This window comes from Mustelus asterias, unplaced genomic scaffold (genome assembly GCF_964213995.1).
Source record: "Mustelus asterias unplaced genomic scaffold, sMusAst1.hap1.1 HAP1_SCAFFOLD_3723, whole genome shotgun sequence".
Classification (NCBI taxonomy): domain Eukaryota; kingdom Metazoa; phylum Chordata; class Chondrichthyes; order Carcharhiniformes; family Triakidae; genus Mustelus; species Mustelus asterias.
In genome coordinates this window covers 8,415-27,500 of record NW_027593668.1, presented here as the reverse complement: position 1 = coordinate 27,500, position 19,086 = coordinate 8,415, and the positions used below count along the sequence as shown (strand labels likewise).

Sequence of the window (19,086 nt, the reverse complement as noted above, 5' to 3'; positions counted from 1 at the left end):
TCTGTTATTCTATATATAAACCCCCCCGAACCCCTCGATTAGACTCCAGTCTGTAACTCACTCCCGAGTATCTGTTATTCTATATATAAACCCCCCGAACCCCTCGATTAGACTCCAGTCTGTAACTCACTCCCGGGTATCTGTTATTCTATATATAAACCACCCCAAACCCCTCGATTAGATTCCAGTCTGTAACTCACTCCCGGGTATCTGCTATTCGATACATAAACCCCCCTGAAACCCTCGATTAGATTCCAGTCTGTAACGCACTCCCGGGTATCTGTTATTCTATACATAACCCCCCTGAACCCCTCGATTAGATTCCAGTCTGTAACTCAGTCCCGGGTATCTGTTATTCGATATATAAACCACCCGAACCCCTCGATTAGATTCCAGTCTGTAACGCACTCCCGGGTATCTGTTATTCTATATAATTGACACCCCGAAACCTTCGATTAGATTCCAGTCTGTAACTCACTCCCGGGTATCTGTTATTCTATACATAAACCCCCCTGAACCCCTCGATTAGATTCCAGTCTGTAACTCAGTCCCGGGTATCTGTTATTCGATATATAAACCATCCCGAACCCCTCGATTAGATTCCAGTCTGCAACTCACTCCCGGGTATCTGTTACTCTATATATAAACCACCCCAAACCCCTCGATTAGACTCCAGTCTGTAACTCACTCCCGGGTATCTATTATTCTATATATAAACCACCCCGAACCCCCCGATTAGATTCCAGTCTGTAACTCACTCCTGGGTATCTGTTATTCTATGTAATTGACACCCCGAAACCTTCGATTAGGTTCCAGTCTGTAACTCACTCCCGGGTATCTGTTATTCGATATATAAACCACACTGAACCCCTCGATTCGATTCCAGTCTGTAACTCACTCCCGGGTATCTGTTATTCTATATATAAACCACCCCGAACCCCTCAATTAGATTCCAGTCTGTAAATCACTCCCGAGTATCTGTTATTCTATATATAAACCACCCCGAATGCCTCGATTAGATTCCAGTCTGTAACTCACTCCCGGGTATCTGTTATTCTATATATAAACCACCCGAACCCCTCGATTAGATTCCAGTCTGTAACTCACTCTCAGGTATCTGTTATTCTATATATAAACCCCCCGAACCCCTCGATTAGATTCCAGTCTGTAACTCACTCCCGGGTATCTGTTATTCTATATATAAACCACCCCGAACCCCCGATTAGATTCCAGTCTGTAACTCACTCCTGGGCACCTGCTATTCTATATATAAACCACCCCGAACCCCCCGATTAGATTCCAGTCTGTAACTCACTCCCGGGTATCTGTTATTCTATATAATTGACACCCCGAAACCTTCGATTAGATTCCAGTCTGTAACTCACTCCCGGGTATCTGTTATTCGATATATAAACCACACTGAACCCCTCGATTAGATTCCAGTCTGTAACTCACTCCCGGGTATCTGTTATTCTATATATAAACCACCCCGAACCCCTCAATTAGATTCCAGTCTGTAAATCACTCCCGAGTATCTGTTATTCTATATATAAACCACCCCGAATCCCTCGATTAGATTCCAGTCTGTAACTCACTCCCGGGTATCTGTTATTCTATATATAAACCACCCCGAACCCCTCGATTAGATTCCAGTCTGTAACTCACTCTCAGGTATCTGTTATTCTATATATAAACCCCCCCGAACCCCTCGATTAGATTCCAGTCTGTAACTCACTCCCGGGTATCTGTTATTCTATATATAAACCCCCCCGAACCCCTCGATTAGATTCCAGTCTGTAACTCACTCCCGGGTATCTGTTATTCTATATATAAACCACCCCGAACTCCTCAATTAGATTCCAGTCTGTAAATCACTCCCGGGTATCTGTTATTCTATATATAAACCACCTGAACCCCTCGATTAGATTCCAGTCTGTAACTCACTCCCGGGTATCTGTTATTCTATATATAAACCACCCCGAACCCCTCGATTAATTTTCCCACCTCTTGCTCCGCGATCTGTGCTCTCTCCTCCAATGTCATGTCACGGATTTTTTGGGGGGCCTTCCCCGTCTTCAGACCCTGGCGTTTATCTTCCCTGAGGGCATCGAGTTGGAGTTTAAGCGAGAGGTTTTCCTGGCTGGAGCTGTAGACAAAGCGTTTGATGAGTGGTGTGGTGGGGGTGGTCGGGGAGGGGGTGGTGGGGGGGTGGGGGGACGGTTGTAGGGGGGAGGTGTACACAGGGAGTTGAGTCCGAAGTCTCTTACGCCAGTGCGCGACACGCCACGCGCCCTCTTCAGCTAGGGCCCTTTGTTTGCGCTCGGCGCCATTCGGGTGAGTCCCGATGCCCCACGGGTATCCCCTTCAGCTCCCACCCAAACCTTAACCGTTTGCCATTCCCATTGGAAATCTCCTATGTCAACATTTGCCCGTCACAGCGCTGCCATCTCCGGCCCCTGGATGGCGCTGTGGCCATTCCCCGATGCGTTCCATCTGCCCCCTTGCTCGTGGTGGTTTGGTTGGGTTGGAAGTGGGGGGCGGCGGGGGAGAGGGGCTACCTACACCAACACGATGGGCAAATTGAACAGTTCGGCGGGTCTGTGAGGATGGGCGGCACAATCCATGGAAGTTTGCGACGGTCCTGAGGCACGGTGGAGGCACAGGAAGATCCCACCGGTCTCACCGCTGGCTCTGACCGGCCCTGCCTGGGAGAGGGTGCATGGCGGCTGGGATCCGGTTCACATCCTGATCCGACCCTCCCGAACCCCGGGAACAGTTGACTCCCCCCGGAACCGGCTGAGACGCTCTGCCTGCCCACCCCTTTGAGCCTTCCCGGAATGTTCCGCCACCTCCCGCCTTCCCAAAACCTCCCCCTCACCCCCACCCCCCCCCCACCCTCCCAAGTAAACACCAGGCGATCGCTCTCCCTGACCTTTGAGCTTTTCTCGCATCTCCAGCACAGTGCGGGCAAGGTGGGTCTTCTCTCGAGTTAGAGTCAAACACAGGGTCCTCAAATTCTGATTCTCTTGCTGCAGATCACTGAGTAATTCTAAAGAGAGGTTCAGACAATCAGGTTCAGTTAGTCACCCTTCAATGCCTCAAAACAATGCCCCCCCCCACCCCTCCTCCAACATCCAAACTCAAACACACTCTCGATTGGCGCTCCTGAGGCCTAGTAGGAAAGGCTCAGGCCTCAATCGAGGCCTAACCCCCAACAGGCATTCGCAATTGAACCCCAGGGAGCAGAACCCTAAGAAGTCGTGACAGTGCGGTGACTAACTGCCCAGGTTAAAAAGGGGGTGAGAGTTTTACCACCACAACTTACATTCAGGCAGTGCCTTCAACATCATAAGCAGTCCCCCGAGACGTTTCAGAGGGGCATCAGTCAGACAGAATCTGACCCTGAGCCACAGGAGGAGATATTAGCGACAAGCCACTACAAACTTGGTCGGAGAGGTCGGTTTTTAAGGAGCGCCTTAAAGAAGGGGAGAGAGAGAGAGACAGAGAGAGAGAGAGAGAGACAGAGAGAGAGAGAGAGACAGAGAGAGAGAGAAACAGAGAGAGAGAGACAGAGAGAGTTCGGGAGGTTTAGGGAAGGAATTCCAGAGCTTAGGGCCCCCCAGGCAGCTGAAGGCACAGCCGCCAATGGTGGGAATCGAGGGATGCTCAAGAGGCCGGAATTGGAGGAGTGCAGAGATCTCAGAGGGTTGTAGGAGGCTACAGAGATAGGGAGGGTTGTAGGGGCCGGAGGAGGTTACAGAGATAGGGAGGGTTGTAGGGGCCGGAGGAGGTTACAGAGATAGGGAGGGTTGTAGGGGCTGGGGAAGATAGGGAGGGTTGTAGGGGCTGGAGGGGGTTACAGAGATAGGGAGGGTGGTAGGGGCTGGAGGGGGTTACAGAGATAGGAAGGGTTGGAGGGGCTGGAGGAGGTTACAGAGATAGGGAGGGTTGTAGGGGCTGGGGAAGATAGGGAGGGTTGTAGGGGCTGGAGGGGGTTACAGAGATAGGAAGGGTTGGAGGGGCTGGAGGAGGTTACAGAGATAGGGAGGGTTGTAGGGGCTGGAGGAGGTTACAGAGATAGGGAGGGTTGTAGGGGCTGGTGGAGGTTACAGAGATCAGGAGGGTTGCAGGGGCTGGAGGAGGTTACAGAGCTAGGAAGGGTTGTAGGGGCTGGAGGAGGTTACAGAGATAGGGAGGGTTGTCGGGGCTGGAGGAGGTTACAGAGATAGGGAGGGTTGTCGGGGCTGGAGGAGGGAATACGTACTGGGAACGCCCACCGCCTGCAAGCTCCCCCTCCAAGCCCACACACCATCCCGACTTGGAAATATATCGGCCGTTCCTTCACTGTGGCCGGGGTCAAAATCCTGGAACTCCCTCCCTAACAGCGCTGTGGGTGTACCTACACCACACGGGACTGCAGCGGGTTCAAGATGGCGGCTCACCCACCACCTTCTCAAGGGGGCAATTAGGGGTGGGGGGTAAATGCTGGGGCCCGGCCAGCGACACCCTCATCCCGGGGATGTATTCGGGAGAATGATGAATACAGTTCTTGGAAAATGACCCTGATAATGGCGATACAACTTTGCAATCTGCAACCTTGGGTTCTGACTCAGTGTTCAGGACCTGGGTTGTGATTTTAGCCACAATCACGGCGGGTAAGACACACCTGTCTCTCCAACGCTGGCAGGACCTCACCTTGGAATGGCTGTTCCTCCTGCTGCCTGCCTCGCAACCAACTACTCTCCTGTTTATACATGGCATCCGACGCACCCTGCAACCGAGAGAGTGAGACAGAGAGATATTTAGAGAGAGAGAGAGACATAGAGAGAGAGACACAAAGAGAGAGAGAGTCAGAGAGAGAGAGAGAGACAGAGAGAGAGACACAGAGAGACAGAGAGAAACAGAGAGAGAGGGACACAGAAAGAGAGTGAGAGAGAAACAGAGAGAGAGAGAGACAGAAAGACACAGAGAGAGACAGACAGAGGGAGACAGAGAGACACATAGAGAGAGAGAGAGAGAGAGAGACACAGAGAGAGTGACAGAGAGAGACAGAGACAGAGAGACACAGAGAGAGAGAGACAGAGAGACACAGAGCGAGAGACAGAGAGACACAGAGAGAGAGAGTGCGGCGCTCCCTCAGCACTGACCCTCCCACAGTGCGGCGCTCCCTCAGCACTGACCCTCCCACAGTGCGGCGCTCCCTCAGCGCTGACCCTCCCACAGTGCGGCGCTCCCTCAGCGCTGACCCTCCCACAGTGCGGCGCTCCCTCAGCACTGACCCTCCCACAGTGCGGCGCTCCCTCAGCACTGACCCTCCCACAGTGCGGCGCTCACTCAGCACTGACCCTCCCACAGTGCGGCGCTCCCTCAGCACTGACCCTCCCACAGCGTGGCGCTCCCTCAGCACTGACCCTCCCACAGTGCGCACTCCCTCAGCACTGACCCTCCCACAGCGTGGCGCTCCCTCAGCACTGACCCTCCCACAGTGCGCACTCCCTCAGCACTGACCCTCCCACAGTGCGGCGCTCCCTCAGCACTGACCCTCCCACAGTGCGGCGCTCCCTCAGCACTGACCCTCCCACAGTGCGGCGCTCACTCAGCACTGACCCTCCCACAGTGCGGCACTCCCTCAGCACTCGCCCTCCCACAGTGCGGCGCTCCCTCAGCACTGACCCTCCCTCAGCACTGACCCTCCCACAGTGCGGCCATTTAGGCAACTAAAAACAGATGGAGAACTGGAGGAACACATACAAAGTAGAAAAGAACTCAAACAGGGAGTTAGAAGGGCAAAAAGGGGTCACGAAATGTCCTTGGCAGACAGGATTAAAGAGAATCCTAAGGCATTTTATACATACGTTAGGAATAAGAGGGTTGTTAGGGAAGGAATCGGACCTCTCAGGGACAAAGGGGGGGAATTATGCTTATGAATTATGAACCAAAGGAAGTAGGTGAGATCCTAAACGAATACTTTGCATCAGTATTCACAAAGGAGAGGGACATGTTGACTGGTATTGTCTCAGAGAGATGTGTTGACCCGTTAGAAAAAATCTCAATTACAAGGGAGGAAGTGTTAGGTTTTTTAGGAAACATTAAGACAGACAAATCCCCAGGGCCAGATGGCATCTATCCTAGACTCCTCAGGGAGGCGAGAGATGCAATTGCTGGGCCTCTAACAGAAATATTTGTCTCTTCACTGGACACAGGTGAGGTCCCAGAGGATTGGAGGAGAGCAAATGTGGTCCCATTATTTAAGAAGGGTAGCAAGGATAACCCGGGTAATTATAGGCCGGTGAGCTTGACGTCCGTGGTAGGGAAGTTGTTGGAGAAGATTCTTAGAGATAGGATATATGCGCATTTAGAACTGAATAATCTTATTAGCGATAGACAGCATGGTTTTGTACGAGGGAGGTCATGCCTCACAAATTTGGTTGAGTTTTTTGAGGAGGTGACAAAAATGATTGACGAGGGAAGGGCCGTGGATGTCGTCTATATGGATTTTAGTAAAGCGTTTGACAAGGTCCCTCATGGCAGGCTGGTGCAAAAGGTTAAATCTCACGGGATAAAAGGTGAGCTAGCTAGATGGGTGGAGAACTGGCTGAGCCATAGATGACAGAGGGTAGCAGTGGAGGGGTCTTTTTCCAGTTGGAGGTCTGTGACTAGTGGTGTTCCGCAGGGCTCTGTACTGGGACCTCTGCTGTTTGTGATATATATAAATGATTTGGAGGAAGGTGTGATCAGTAAGTTTGCAGACGACACAAAGATTGCTGGAGTTGCGGATAGTGATGAAGATTGCCAGAGAATACAGCAGGATATAGATAGGCTGGAACATTGGGCGGAGAAATGGCAGATGGAATTTAATCCAGATAAATGCGAAGTGATGCATTTCGGTAGATCTAATGTAAGGGGGAGCTATACAATAAATGGCAGAGCCATCAGGAGTACAGACACACAGAGGGACCTGGGTGTACAAGTCCACAGATCCTTAAAGGTGGCAGCACAGGTGGAGAGGGTGCTGAAGAAGGCATATGGCATGCTTGCCTTTATTGGATGGGGCATAGAGTATAAAAGTTGGCATATGATGTTGCAGTTGTATAGAACGATTGTTAGGCCACATTTGGAGCACTGCGTCCAGTTCTGGTCGCCACACTACCAGAAGGACGTGGAGGCTTTGGAGAGAGTACAGAGAAGGTTTACCAGGATGTTGCCTGGTATGGAGGGTCTTAGCTATGAGGAGAGATTGGGTAAACTGGGGTTGTTCTCCCTGGAAAGACGGAGGATGAGGGGCGACCTAATAGAGGTGTATAAAATTATGAAGGGCATAGAGTGAACAGTGGGAAGCTTTTTCCCAGGTCGGAGGTGACGAACACAAGGGGTCACGGGTTCAAGGTGAGGGGGGGGGGGCAAGGTTCAACACAGATGTCAGGGGGACGTATTTTACACAGAGGGTGGTGGGGGCCTGGAATGCACTGCCAGGCAAGGTGATTGAGGCGGACACACTGGGATCGTTTAAGACTTATCTAGATAGCCACATGAACAGACTGGGAATAGAGGGATACAAAAGAATGGTCTCGTGGGCACATGAGCGGCGCAGGCTTGGAGGGCCGAAGGGAGAGATTTGAGAGATTGAATAGGTTGGGACTTTATTCTCTGGAGCGTAGAAGATTGAGGGGAGATTTGATAGAGGTGTATAAGATTTTGATGGGTATAGATAGAGTGAATGCAAGCAGGCTTTTTCCGCTGAGGCTCGGGGAGAAAAAAACCAGAGGGCATGGGTTAAGGGTGAAAGGAGAAAAGTTTAAAGGGAATATTAGGGGGGGCTTCTTCACGCAGAGAGTGGTGGGAGTGCGGAATGAGCTGCCGGATAAAGTGGAAAATGTGGGGTCACTTTTAACATTTAAGAAAAACTTGGACGGGTTCATGGATGAGAGGGGTGTGGAGGGATATGGTCCAAGTGCAGGTCAGTGGGACTAGGCAAAAAATGGTTCGGCACAGACAAGAAGGGCCAAAAGGCCTGTTTCTGAGCTGTAATTTTCTATGGTTCTATGGCCTGTTCCTGTGCTGTATTGTTCTTTGTTCTTTGTTCTCCCTCAGCACTGACCCTCCGACAGTGCGGCGCTCCCTCAGCACTGATCCTCCCACAGTGCGGCGCTCCCTCGGCACTGACCCTCCCACAGTGCGGCGCTCCCTCAGCACTGACCCTCTGATAGTGCGGCGCTCCCTCAGCACTGACCCTGCTACAGTGTGGCGCTCCCTCAGCACAGACCCTCCCACAGTGCGGCGCTCCCTCAGCACTGACCCTCCCACAGTGCGGCGCTCCCTCAGCACTGACCCTCCCACAGTGCGGCGCTCCCTCAGCACTGACCCTCCCACAGTGCGGCGCTCCCTCAGCACTGACCCTCCCACAGTGCGGCGCTCCCTCAGCACTGACCCTCCCACAGTGTGGCGCTCCCTCAGCACTGGCCCTCCGACAGCGCGGCGCTCCCTCAGCACTGGCCCTCCGACAGCGCGGCACTCCCTCAGCACTGTTCCTCCGACAGTGTGGCGCTCCCTCAGCACTGAACCTCCCACAGTGCGGCGCTCCCTCAGCACTGACCCTCCCACAGTGCGGCTCTTCCTCAGCACTGACCCTCCCACAGTGCGGCGCTCCCTCAGCATTGACCCTCCCACAGTGCGGCGCTCCCTCAGCACTGACCCTCCCACAGTGCGGCGCTCCCTCAGCACTGACCCTCCCACAGTGCGGCACTCTATCAGCACTGACCCTCCCACAGTGCGGCGCTCCCTCAGCACTGACCCTCCCACAGTGCGGCGCTCCCTCAGCACTGACCCTCCCACAGTGCGGCGCTCCCTCACCACTGACCCTCCCACAGTGCGGCGCTCCCTCAGCACTGACCCTCCCACAGTGCGGCGCTCCCTCACCACTGACCCTCCCACAGTGCGGCGCTCCCTGAGCACTGACCCTCCCACAGTGTGGCACCCTTGACGCCACAGGTGGGGTTGCCATGAGTCAGAGAACCTCCCCATTTGAAATGCTGTCTGCTCCTCCACTTCCCCACACCCCCTGCCCACACCCCCCCTCCCCCCCCAGCCTCTTCAGAGAGCATTCTAGCTGAGATGTGCCTCCCCACCCAGTCGAATAGCAAAAAGAACTCAATGAAGTCCACGGTGGATAAAAGCGGGCAGAGGTGGTCTGGAAAAGGGTGGGAGGATGGGGTGGCAGTCTTGGTGGTGGAAATGGCACTCTCTCCCCTGCTCACGTCCCAGGGAGGTGACTCTGTGACCAGATCACAGGTTTAAGGAACCCCATTGCTTCCCTTCCCTTGCCCACCCCGAGATGTGTGCGTACCAGGTCCTGTTCCTCCAAGGATGACTCCCAATCCAGCTCTTGGTCATTGATGTCGAGATCCTCCCCCTGCAGCTCTCCGCCGCTGTCCCGCCTCGGTGCCTTGCTGTCCCTCAGCATGGAGAGGTCCTTGGCCGTTAGGTCACCCACCTGCCACAACACACGTAGGCCACTTTCATCCAGCTCCTCATCATTCCCTTCCTGCATCCCGTCGTGAGGCCAGGCCTCCTTAGACCCCTCCTCCAGCCCGTACTGAGGCCTGGCCTCCGGGGCCTCATCCTCCTCCAGCCTGTATTGAGGCCTGGCCTCCGGGGCCTCATCCTCCTCCAGCCTGTATTGAGGCCTGGCCTCCTGGACCTCCTCCTCCTCCAGCCTGTATTGAGGCCTGGCCTCCTGGGCCTCATCCTCCTCCAGGCTGTAGTGAGGCCTGGCCTCCTCTTCCTCCGGCCTGTAGTGAGGCCTGGCCTCCTGGGCCTCATCCTCCTCCAGCCTGTAGTGAGGCCTGGCCTCCTGGGCCTCCTCCTCCTCCAGCCTGTAATGAGGCCTGGCCTCCTGGGCCTCCTCCTCTTCCAGCTTGTAGTGAGGCCTGGCCTCCTGGGCCTCCTCCAGCCTGTAATGAGGCCTGACTTCCTTGGACTCCTCCTCCGGCCTCTTCACCGCCGTCCCCTTCGGGGCCTGGGGAGCCTGGCTCCCAGCCAATTCAGCCTCCTCCGAGTGGCCCTCCTCGAATTGAAGGTCGTATTTGTCCTCCTCCTCCACAGCTTTGTCCATCTCCACTGGGAACACCTCTGTAAATCAGAACCGGAATGGGTGGGACCACCCTGGTTATTGGTGTTGCAGCAACCAGCCTCCCACCCCTCACCCCCGTCCCCCCGTCCCCCCCCGTCCCCCCCGCCACCCCCACCACCCAACCAGAGTACAAACCCCTCCAAAACTCTTCCCACTCCCGTATTTCAACCCCTCCTTTCTCTCGTCTCTCACAGTTTTCCTCTCTCCCTCCTCTAAGTCCCTCTCTCTGGCTCCCCCCTCAGTTTCCCCCAACTCATTCTTTCTCTCATTCTCTCTCTCTCCCTGTCTCCCCCTCTCTCTCTCTACCTCTCCCATTCTCCCTCTCTCTCCCCTCTTCCTCTGTCCCCTTATCTAACTCCCTCTCTCTCTCTCTTTGTCCCGCTCCCCAGTCTCAACCTCTTTCATTCTCTCTCTCTCTTTCTATCTCCCGCTCTCTCCCCTCTCCCTCTTCTCCAACTCCTTTCTCCCTTTCTCTCCCTCCCCATCTCCCTCTCTCCTCCCTCTCTAACTCTCTCTCTCTCTGCCTCCGCCCCAGTCTCCTCCCCTCTGTCTCTCTCTCTCTCTCTTCCCCCTCTCTCTGTCCCGCTCTCCCTCTCTCTCCCTTATCTAACTCCCTCTCTCTCTCTGCCCCTTCCTCTCAGTCTCCCCCTCTCTCATTCTCTCTCTCTGTCCCCCTTTCTCTCCCTCTCTCTCTTCTCCTCTCTCTCCATCCCCCCCCGTCTCCCTCTCTCCCCCTCTCTAACTCCCTCTCTCTATCTATGCCTGCCTCTCAGTCTCCCCCACCTCATTCTCTCTCTAACTCTCTCTCAGTCTCCTCCCTCTCTCCATCTCTCCCTCTCTCCGCTTCCCTCACACTCTCTCTCACGTCACACTGTGTAACAACGGGGGAATATCACCAAGGACAAATCGAACATTTTATGATGACGGAGTGACTCTATTCAGAAAATATCCCCCCAAATCTGACTTCTGATGCTCTGCTCCCTGGCCTCCGACCTTTCACCCCCCCGTAACCATCAACCCACTCCAACCGGCCTGTAATGAGGCCTGACTTCATCAGACTCCTCCTCCGGCCTCCTCCAGTCCCGACAACCCTCCCTATCTCTGTAACCTCCTCCAGTCCCGACAACCCTCCCTATCTCTGTAACCTCCTCCAGTCCCTACAACCCTCCCTATCTCTGTAACCTCCTCCAGCCCCTACAACCCTCCCTATCTCGGTAACCTCCTCCAGCCCCTACAACCCTCCCTATCTCTGTAACCTCCTCCAGCCCCCACAACCCTCCCTATCTCTGTAACCGCCTCCAGCCCCTACAACCCTCCCTATCTCTGTAACCTCCTCCAGCCCCCACAACCCTCCCTATCTCTGTAACCGCCTCCAGTCCCTACAACCCTCCCTATCTCTGTAACCGCCTCCAGTCCCTACAACCCTCCCAATCTCTGTAACCCCCTCCAGTCCCGACAACTCTCCCTATGTCTGTATCCTCCTCCAGTCCCTACAACCCTCCCTATCTCTGTAACCCCCTCCAGCCCCGACAACTCTCCCTATGTCTGTAACCTCCTCCAGTCCCGACAACCCTCCCTATCTCTGTAACCTCCTCCAACTCCGACAACCCTCCCTATCTCTGTAATCCCCTCCAGTTCCTACAACCCACTCTATCTCGAGCGGGAGGGGATCGATAACTTTGCTGGATGTTTTCTATAGGCCGCCCAATAGTAACAGGGATGTTGAGGAGCAGATAGGGAAACAGATCCTGGAGAGATGTAGTAATAACAGGGTTGTCGTGAGGGGAGACTTTAATTTCCCAAACATCGATTGGAATATCCTTAGGGTAAGGGGTTTGGATGGGGAGGAGTTTGTTAGGTGTGTTCAGGAGGGTTTCCTGACACAGCATGTGGATAAGTCAACAAGAGGAGAGGCTGTACTCGATCTGATACTGGCTAATGAGCCTGGACAGGTGTCGGATCTCTCAGTGGGGGAGCATCTTGGGGATAGTGATCATAACTCTATCTCCTTTACGCTAGCATTGGAAAGAGATAGGATCAGGCAAGCTAGGAAAGTGTTTATCTGGAGTAAGGGGAAATATGAAGCCATCAGGCAGGAGATTAGAGGCGTAAATTGGAAGGAGGCATTCTCGAGGAAAAGTACCGAAGTAAGGTGGCAGATTTTCAAGGAATGTTTGTCTGGAGTTCTGCGTGACAACGTTCCGATGAGACAGGGAGGTGTTGGTAGGTTACGGGAACCGTGGCGCACGAAAGCTGCGCTGAACCTAGTCAAAAGGAAAAGGAAAGCGTACAAAAGGTTCAGAGAGCGAGGCGATGATAGGGATCTAGATGAGTATACGGCTTGTAGGAAGGGACTTAAGAAAGAAATTAGGAGAGCCAGAAGGGGTCACGAGAAGGCCTTGGCAGGTAAGATTAAGGAGAACCCTAAGGCATTCTATAAATATGTGAAGAGTAAAAGGATGAGATGTGAAGGAATAGGACCTATAAAAGGTGAAGGTGAGAAAGTCTGTACAGAACCGGAAGAAATAGCAGAGGTGCTTAATGAATACTTTACCTCGGTATTCACGGTGGAAAAAGACCTGGGTGGTTGTACTACAGGATTGAGGCGGACTGAAAGGATTGAGTCTGTGGACATTAAGAAAGAGGATGTGTTGGAAATTTTGAATAGCATCAAGATAGATAAGTCGCCGGGACCGGATGGGATGTACCCCAGGTTACTGTGGGAGGCGAGGGAAGAGATTGCAGAGCCTCTGGCGATGATCTTTGCGTCGTCGATGGAGACGGGAGAGGTTCCGGAGGATTGGAGGATTGCGGATGTGGTTTCTATATTCAAGAAAGGGAATAGGGATAGCCCAGGAAATTACCGACCGGTGAGTATAACCTCAGTGGTTGGTAAGTTGATGGAGAAGATCCTGAGGGACAAGATTTATGAACATTTAGAGAAGTTTAGTATGCTCAAAAGTAGTCAGCACGGCTTTGTCAAAGGCAAATCGTGCCTTACGAGCCTGGTGGAGTTCTTTGAAAATGTGACTAAACACATTGACGAAGGAAAAGCGGTAGATGTGGTTTACATGGACTTCAGCAAGGCGTTCGATAAGGTCCCCCATGCAAGACTTCGCGAGAAAGTGAGAGGGCATGGGATCCAAGGGGCTGTTGCCTTGTGGATCCAGATCTGGCTTGCCTGCAGAAGGCAGAGAGTGGTTGTCGATGGGTCTTTTTCTAAATGGAGGTCGGTCACCAGTGGTGTGCCCCAGGGAACTGTTCTGGGACCCTTGCTGTTTGTCATTTTCATAAATGACCTGGATGAGGAAGTGGAGGGATGGGTTGGTAAGTTTGCCGACGACACGAAGGTTGGTGGTGTTGTGGATAGGTTGGAGGGATGTCAGAAGCTGCAACGTGACATAGATAGGATGCAAGACTGGGCGGAGAAGTGGCAGATGGACTTCAACCCGGATAAATGTGTAGTGGTACATTTTGGCAGGTCAAATGGGATGAAGGAGTAGAATATCAAGGGTAAGACTCTTAGCAGTGTAGAGGATCAGAAGGACCTTGGGGTCCGGGTCCATAGGACTCTGAAATCGGCCCCGCAGGTGGAGGAGGTGGTTAAGAAGGCGTATGGTGTGCTGGCCTTCATCAATCGAGGGATTGAGTTTAGGAGTCCGGGGATAATGATGCAGCTTTATAAGACCCTCGTCAGACCCCACTTGGAGTACTGTGCTCAGTTCTGGTCACCTCATTACAGGAAGGATGCAGAAATGATTGAAAGGGTGCAGAGGAGATTTACAAGGATGTTGCCTGGATTGGTTGGCATGCCTTATGAGGATAGGTTGAGGGAGCTCGGTTTTTACTCCTTGGAGAGACGAAGGATGAGAGGTGACCTGATAGAGGTGTACAGGATGTTGAGAGGTATAGATAGGGTGGATTCTCGGAGGCTTTTCCCCAGGGCTGAAATGGCTGTTACGAGAGGACACAGGTTTAAGGTGCTGGGGAGTAGGTACAGAGGAGATGTCAGGGGTAAGTTTTTCACTCAGAGGGTGGTGGGTGAGTGGAATCGGCTGCCGTCAGTGGTGGTGGAGGCAAACTCGATAGGGTCTTTTAAGAGACTTCTGGATGAGTACATGGGACTTAATAGGATTGAGGGTTATAGGTAAGCCTATATATAGACCTAGGTAGGTAGGGACATGACCGGCGCAACTTGTGGGCCGAAGGGCCTGTTTGTGCTGTAGTTTTTCTATGTTCTATGTTCTATGTTCCAACACGATCTTATCGAATGGGACAGCAGGCTCGAGGGGCAGAGTGGCTTACTCACTCCGCCTAATTTATATGCTCCCATTCATCCATCATCCCCTGTGCTCACTGATCCACACTGGCTCCCGGGACCGGCAACACCTCCATTTCCAAATTCTCATCCTCGCTTTCAAATCCCTCAATGGCCTCCTCACCCGCCCCCCCCCTTCCTATCTCTGTACCCCCCTCCAGCCCCTTCGACCCTCCCTATCTCTGTAACCTCCTCCAGCCCCTACAACCCTCCCTATCTCTGTAACCCCCTCCAGCCCCTACGACCCTCCCTATCTCTGTAACCTCCTCCAGCCCCTACAACCCTCCCTATCTCTGTAACCTCCTCCAGCCCCTACAATCCTCCCTATCTCTGTAACCTCCTCCAGCCCCGACGACCCTCCCTATCTCTGTAACCTCCTCCAGCCCCTACAACTCTCTCTAACTCTGTAATCTCCTCCAGCCCCTACAACCCTCCTTATCTCCCTAACCTCCTCCAGTCCCTACAACTCTCTCTACCTCTGTAACCTCCTCCAGCCCCTACAACCTTCTCTGTCTCTGTAACCGCCTCCAGTCCCTACAACCCACTCTATCTCTGTAACCTCCTCCAACCCCTACAACCCTCTCTACCTCTGTAACCACCTCCAACCCCGACAACCCTCCCTATCTCTGTAACCTTCTCCAGCCCCTACAACCCTCCCTATCTCTGTAACCTTCTCCAGCCCTTCAACCCTCCCTATTCCTGTAACCTCCTCCAGCCCCTACAACTCATCCTATTCCTGTAACCTCCTCCAGCCCCTACAACCCTCCCTATCTCTGTAACCTCCTCTAGTCCCTACAACCCTCCCTACCTCTGTAAACCCCCATGGCCCCTACAACCCTCCCTATCTCTGTAACCCACTCCAGCCCCTACATTCCTCCCTATCTCTGTAACCTCCTCCAGCCCCTACAACCCTCCCTATCTCTGTAACTTCCTCCAGTCCCTACAACTCTCTCTACCTCTGTAACCTCCTCCAGCCCCTACAGCCCTCCCTATCTCTGTAACCTCCTCCAGCCCCTACAACCCTCCCTATCTCTGTAACCTCCCCCAGCGTCTACAACCCTCCCTCTCTCTCTAACCTCAAGTATCTACAACCCTCCCGATCTCTGTAACGTTCTCCAGCCCCGACAACCCTCCCTATCTCTGTAACCTCCTCCAGCCCCTTCAACCCTCCCTATCTCTGTAACCTCAAGTATCTACAACCCTCCCGATCGCTGTAACCTTCTCCAGCCCCTACAACTCTCCCTATCTCTGTAACCTTCTCCAGCCCCTACCACCCTCCCTATCTCTGTAACCTTCTCCAGCCCCTACCACCCTCCCTATCTCTGTAACCTTCTCCAGCCCCTACCACCCTCCCTATCTCTGTAACCTCCCCCAGCCCCTACAACCCTCCCAATCTCTTTAACCTCCTCCAGCTCCTATTACCCTCCCTATTTCTGTTAACTCCTCCAGCCCCTACAACCCTCCCTATCTCTGTAACCTCCTCCAGCCCCTTCAACCCTCCTATCGCTGTAACCCCTCCAGCCCCTACAACCCTCCCTATCTCTGTAACCTCCTCCAGCCCCTACAACCCTCCCTATCTCTGTAACCTCCTCAAGTACGTTACCTGTAGTTTTCTGTTTCTCAAGCTCACTTTCAGCAATCACCTCCATTCTCAGGGGCTGCGGGAGACACAATGAGAGAGGAGCAGGGTTAACAATGGGCCTGTGCGGCCTAGCGAGCCCTCAGGCCTTTTCTCGCTCCCTGACGATCGCCCCCTTTCCTAGATACTGGGCTGTGCTGTTCCCTTCCCTCCCCCAAAATTACCACCGGTTAAACGTGGACATGTCCTCCTCCTGATCCAGCGATTCAAATCCTAAACCTCTTGCAGTGTCTGAGGGAGTGCCGCACTGCCAGAGGGCCTGTTTCTGGACGAGGCATTAAACGTGAGATTCCCATCTGCCCTCTGAGATGAATGTAAAAGGTCCCACTGCCAGCGCTGAATGAAAGGCAGGATTGAGGGGGCTTGGGGGGATTGGGAGAGTTCTCCAGGTGTCCAGGAACAGGAGGAGGCCATTCAGCCCCTCTCGAGCCTGTTTCACAGGGACAGGAGGAGGCCATTCAGCCCCTCTTGAGCCTGTTACACAGGAACAGGAGGAGGCCATTCAGCCCCTCTCGAGCCTGTTACACAGGAACAGGAGGAGGCCATTCAGCCCCTCTCGAGCCTGTTTCACAGGAACAGGAGGAGGTCCATTCAACCCCGACCTCAGACCTTTGGCTGCATAACCCTGGGGCCCCAGCCAAGCCACAAACATCCCTCAATCCCTGGGGTCGTGTTGTGCTTGATGCCTGCCTCAATTTGAATCTTTTCCTAGTGAATTTACCTGGATCTCCTTCAGTTCCTCTCTCTCTATCTCTCTGTCTCATTCTTTTTCTCTCTCTCTCACTCTATCTCTCCTCTCTCTGACTCTCTTTATCTCTCTCTCTCTCTCTGACTCTCTGTCACTCTCTCTCTCTGTCTCTCCTTCTCTCTCTGTCATTCTCAATTTGTCTCTCCCTCTTTCTCTCTCTCTCTCTGTCTCTCTCTCTTTCTCTCTCTCTCTGATTCTCTCCCCCTGTCTCTCTCTCTGTCTCTCTCTCTTTCTCTCTCCCTGTCTCCCTATCTATCTCTCCCTCTTTGTCTGTCTGTCTCTCTCTCTCTCTCTCATTCTGCCTCTCTCTCATACCGTCTCTCTTGTTGTCTCTGTCTTTCTCTCTCTGCCTCTCTCTCTCCCTCCGTCTCTCTCTGTCTCACTCTATCTCTCACTGTCTCTGTCTGTATCTCTCTCTCTGTCTCTTACTCCCCCTCTCTCTCTCTTTCGATCTCTCTCTCTCTATCACTCTGTCTGTCTCTCTCTCTCTCTATCTCACTCTATCTCTCACTGTCTGTCTCTCTCTCTCTCTCTGTCTGTCTCTCTCTCTGTCTCTCACTGTCTGTCTGTCTGTCTCTCTCATTCTCTCCCCGTCTCTCTCTCTCTCTGTCTCACTCTATCTCTCACTGTCTGTCTGTCTGTCTCTCTCTCTCTCTGTCTCACTCTATCTCTCACTGTCTGTCTGTCTGTCTCTCTCTCTCTCTCTCTCTGTCTCACTCTATCTCTCACTCTGTCTGTCTGTCTCTCTCTGACTCTCTCATTCTCTCCCCGTCTCTCTCTCTCTCTCTCTCTGTCTCACTCTATCTGTCACTGTCTGTCTGTCTCTCTCTCTCTCTGTCTCACTCTATCTCTCACTGTCTGTCTGTCTGTCTGTCTCTCTCTCTCTGTCTCACTCTATCTCTCACTGTCTGTCTGTCTCTCTCTCTCTCACTCTATCTCTCACTGTCTGTCTGTCTGTCTCTCTCTGTCTCTCTCATTCTCTCCCTGTCTCTCTCTCTCTCTCACTCTATCTCTCACTGTCTGTCTGTCTGTCTCTCTCTCTCTCTGTCTCACTCTATCTCTCACTGTCTGTCTGTCTGTCTCTCTCTGTCTCTCTCATTCTCTCCCCGTCTCTCTCTCTCTCTCTGTCTGCCTCTTTCTCTCTCTCTCTCTCTCTCCTCCTCGCAGTTTAAGAATAAGCTGTGAGATGGGGAGAATGTCACCTGTTGCCACCTCCCATTCAAAATGGACCGGGGTGATGGCGGAGACGGGGGGGGGGGGACAGATGTGGGGGCGGTTGCAGGTGAAGGGGGGGGGGGGGAGCACGGGCAGAATGATCGGAGGCCGACAGGCCTTGAATCACTTGCGGGGGGGGAAAGGGGGGCAGCTCTCGATCTGTCCAAACCTGGCAGAGCTTTGAATGGTGAGGGAGGGAGACAGAGGCAGCCCCCGGCTCACAGTGGCTGCCCCTCCCCTGACGCTCTCGCTTCTCTCGAGTTGCCCACCCCACCCCCAGCGAGGGCAGGTTTATTTTTGGACGGAGCTCGGGGCGGGAGGTGGGGGGAAGGTTTCTATTTAAACTCTCACACACTCGAGTCTCGGAGAGGAAATGGGTGCGTCTCCCTCTTTCTCCGTTCTCTCTCTCTCTCTGCGGTGAGACTAATGTCTTCCTCTTGACATCGTCCTGTTGCAGCGGCCGCTTGATGACAGCACCGCAGGGGGCCTGGCGACTCGCGTTCCCTCCCTTCCCCCACCACACGCCAACCTGTCAGCCCCACCGGTGCCCCGTGACCCTCCTCCCGCTGGGTATCCGTGACTCCACTCCAGACACTCAAACGTGCCCCGCCTCCTCCCTCACTTCCTCTCCCCCGCCACCCCCGCGAACCATAACCTAGGCCCCACAATCCCCCCCGACAGGTATCAGTGCTGAGGGAGCGCCGCACTGTGGGAGGGTCAGTGCTGAGGGAGCGCCGCACTGTGGGAGGGTCAGTGCTGAGGGAGCGCCGCACTGTGGGAGGGTCAGTGCTGAGGGAGCGCCGCACTGTGGGAGGGTCAGTGCTGAGGGAGCACCGCACTGTGGGAGGGTCAGTGCTGAGGGAGCGCCGCACTGTGGGAGGGTCAGTGCTGAGGGAGCGCCGCACTGTGGGAGGGTCGGTGCTGAGGGAGCGCCGCACTGTGGGAGGGTCAGTGCTGAGGGAGCGCCGCACTGTGGGAGGGTCGGTGCTGAGGGAGCGCCGCACTGTGGGAGGGTCAGTGCTGAGGGAGCGCCGCAC

At 53.9% G+C, this 19,086-nt stretch overlaps 1 protein-coding gene across 1 annotated transcript in view; it reads right to left on the bottom strand.

The window, feature by feature from the left end:
- Positions 1-18,596, bottom strand: part of LOC144490745 (uncharacterized) — a gene marked incomplete at its 3' end in the record, with an annotated part of 19,384 nt that extends 788 nt beyond the window's left edge. The window contains exons 1-6 of the mRNA XM_078208454.1: positions 18,405-18,596; positions 16,051-16,105; positions 9,344-10,128; positions 4,696-4,771; positions 2,896-3,049; positions 2,005-2,146 (exon numbers count right to left, since the gene is read on the bottom strand). Of these exons, the coding sequence (XP_078064580.1) occupies positions 2,005-2,146; positions 2,896-3,049; positions 4,696-4,771; positions 9,344-10,128; positions 16,051-16,096 (1,203 nt within the window). The remainder of the gene's footprint in view (positions 1-2,004; positions 2,147-2,895; positions 3,050-4,695; positions 4,772-9,343; positions 10,129-16,050; positions 16,106-18,404) is intronic.
- Between the last annotated feature and the right edge of the window lie 490 nt (positions 18,597-19,086).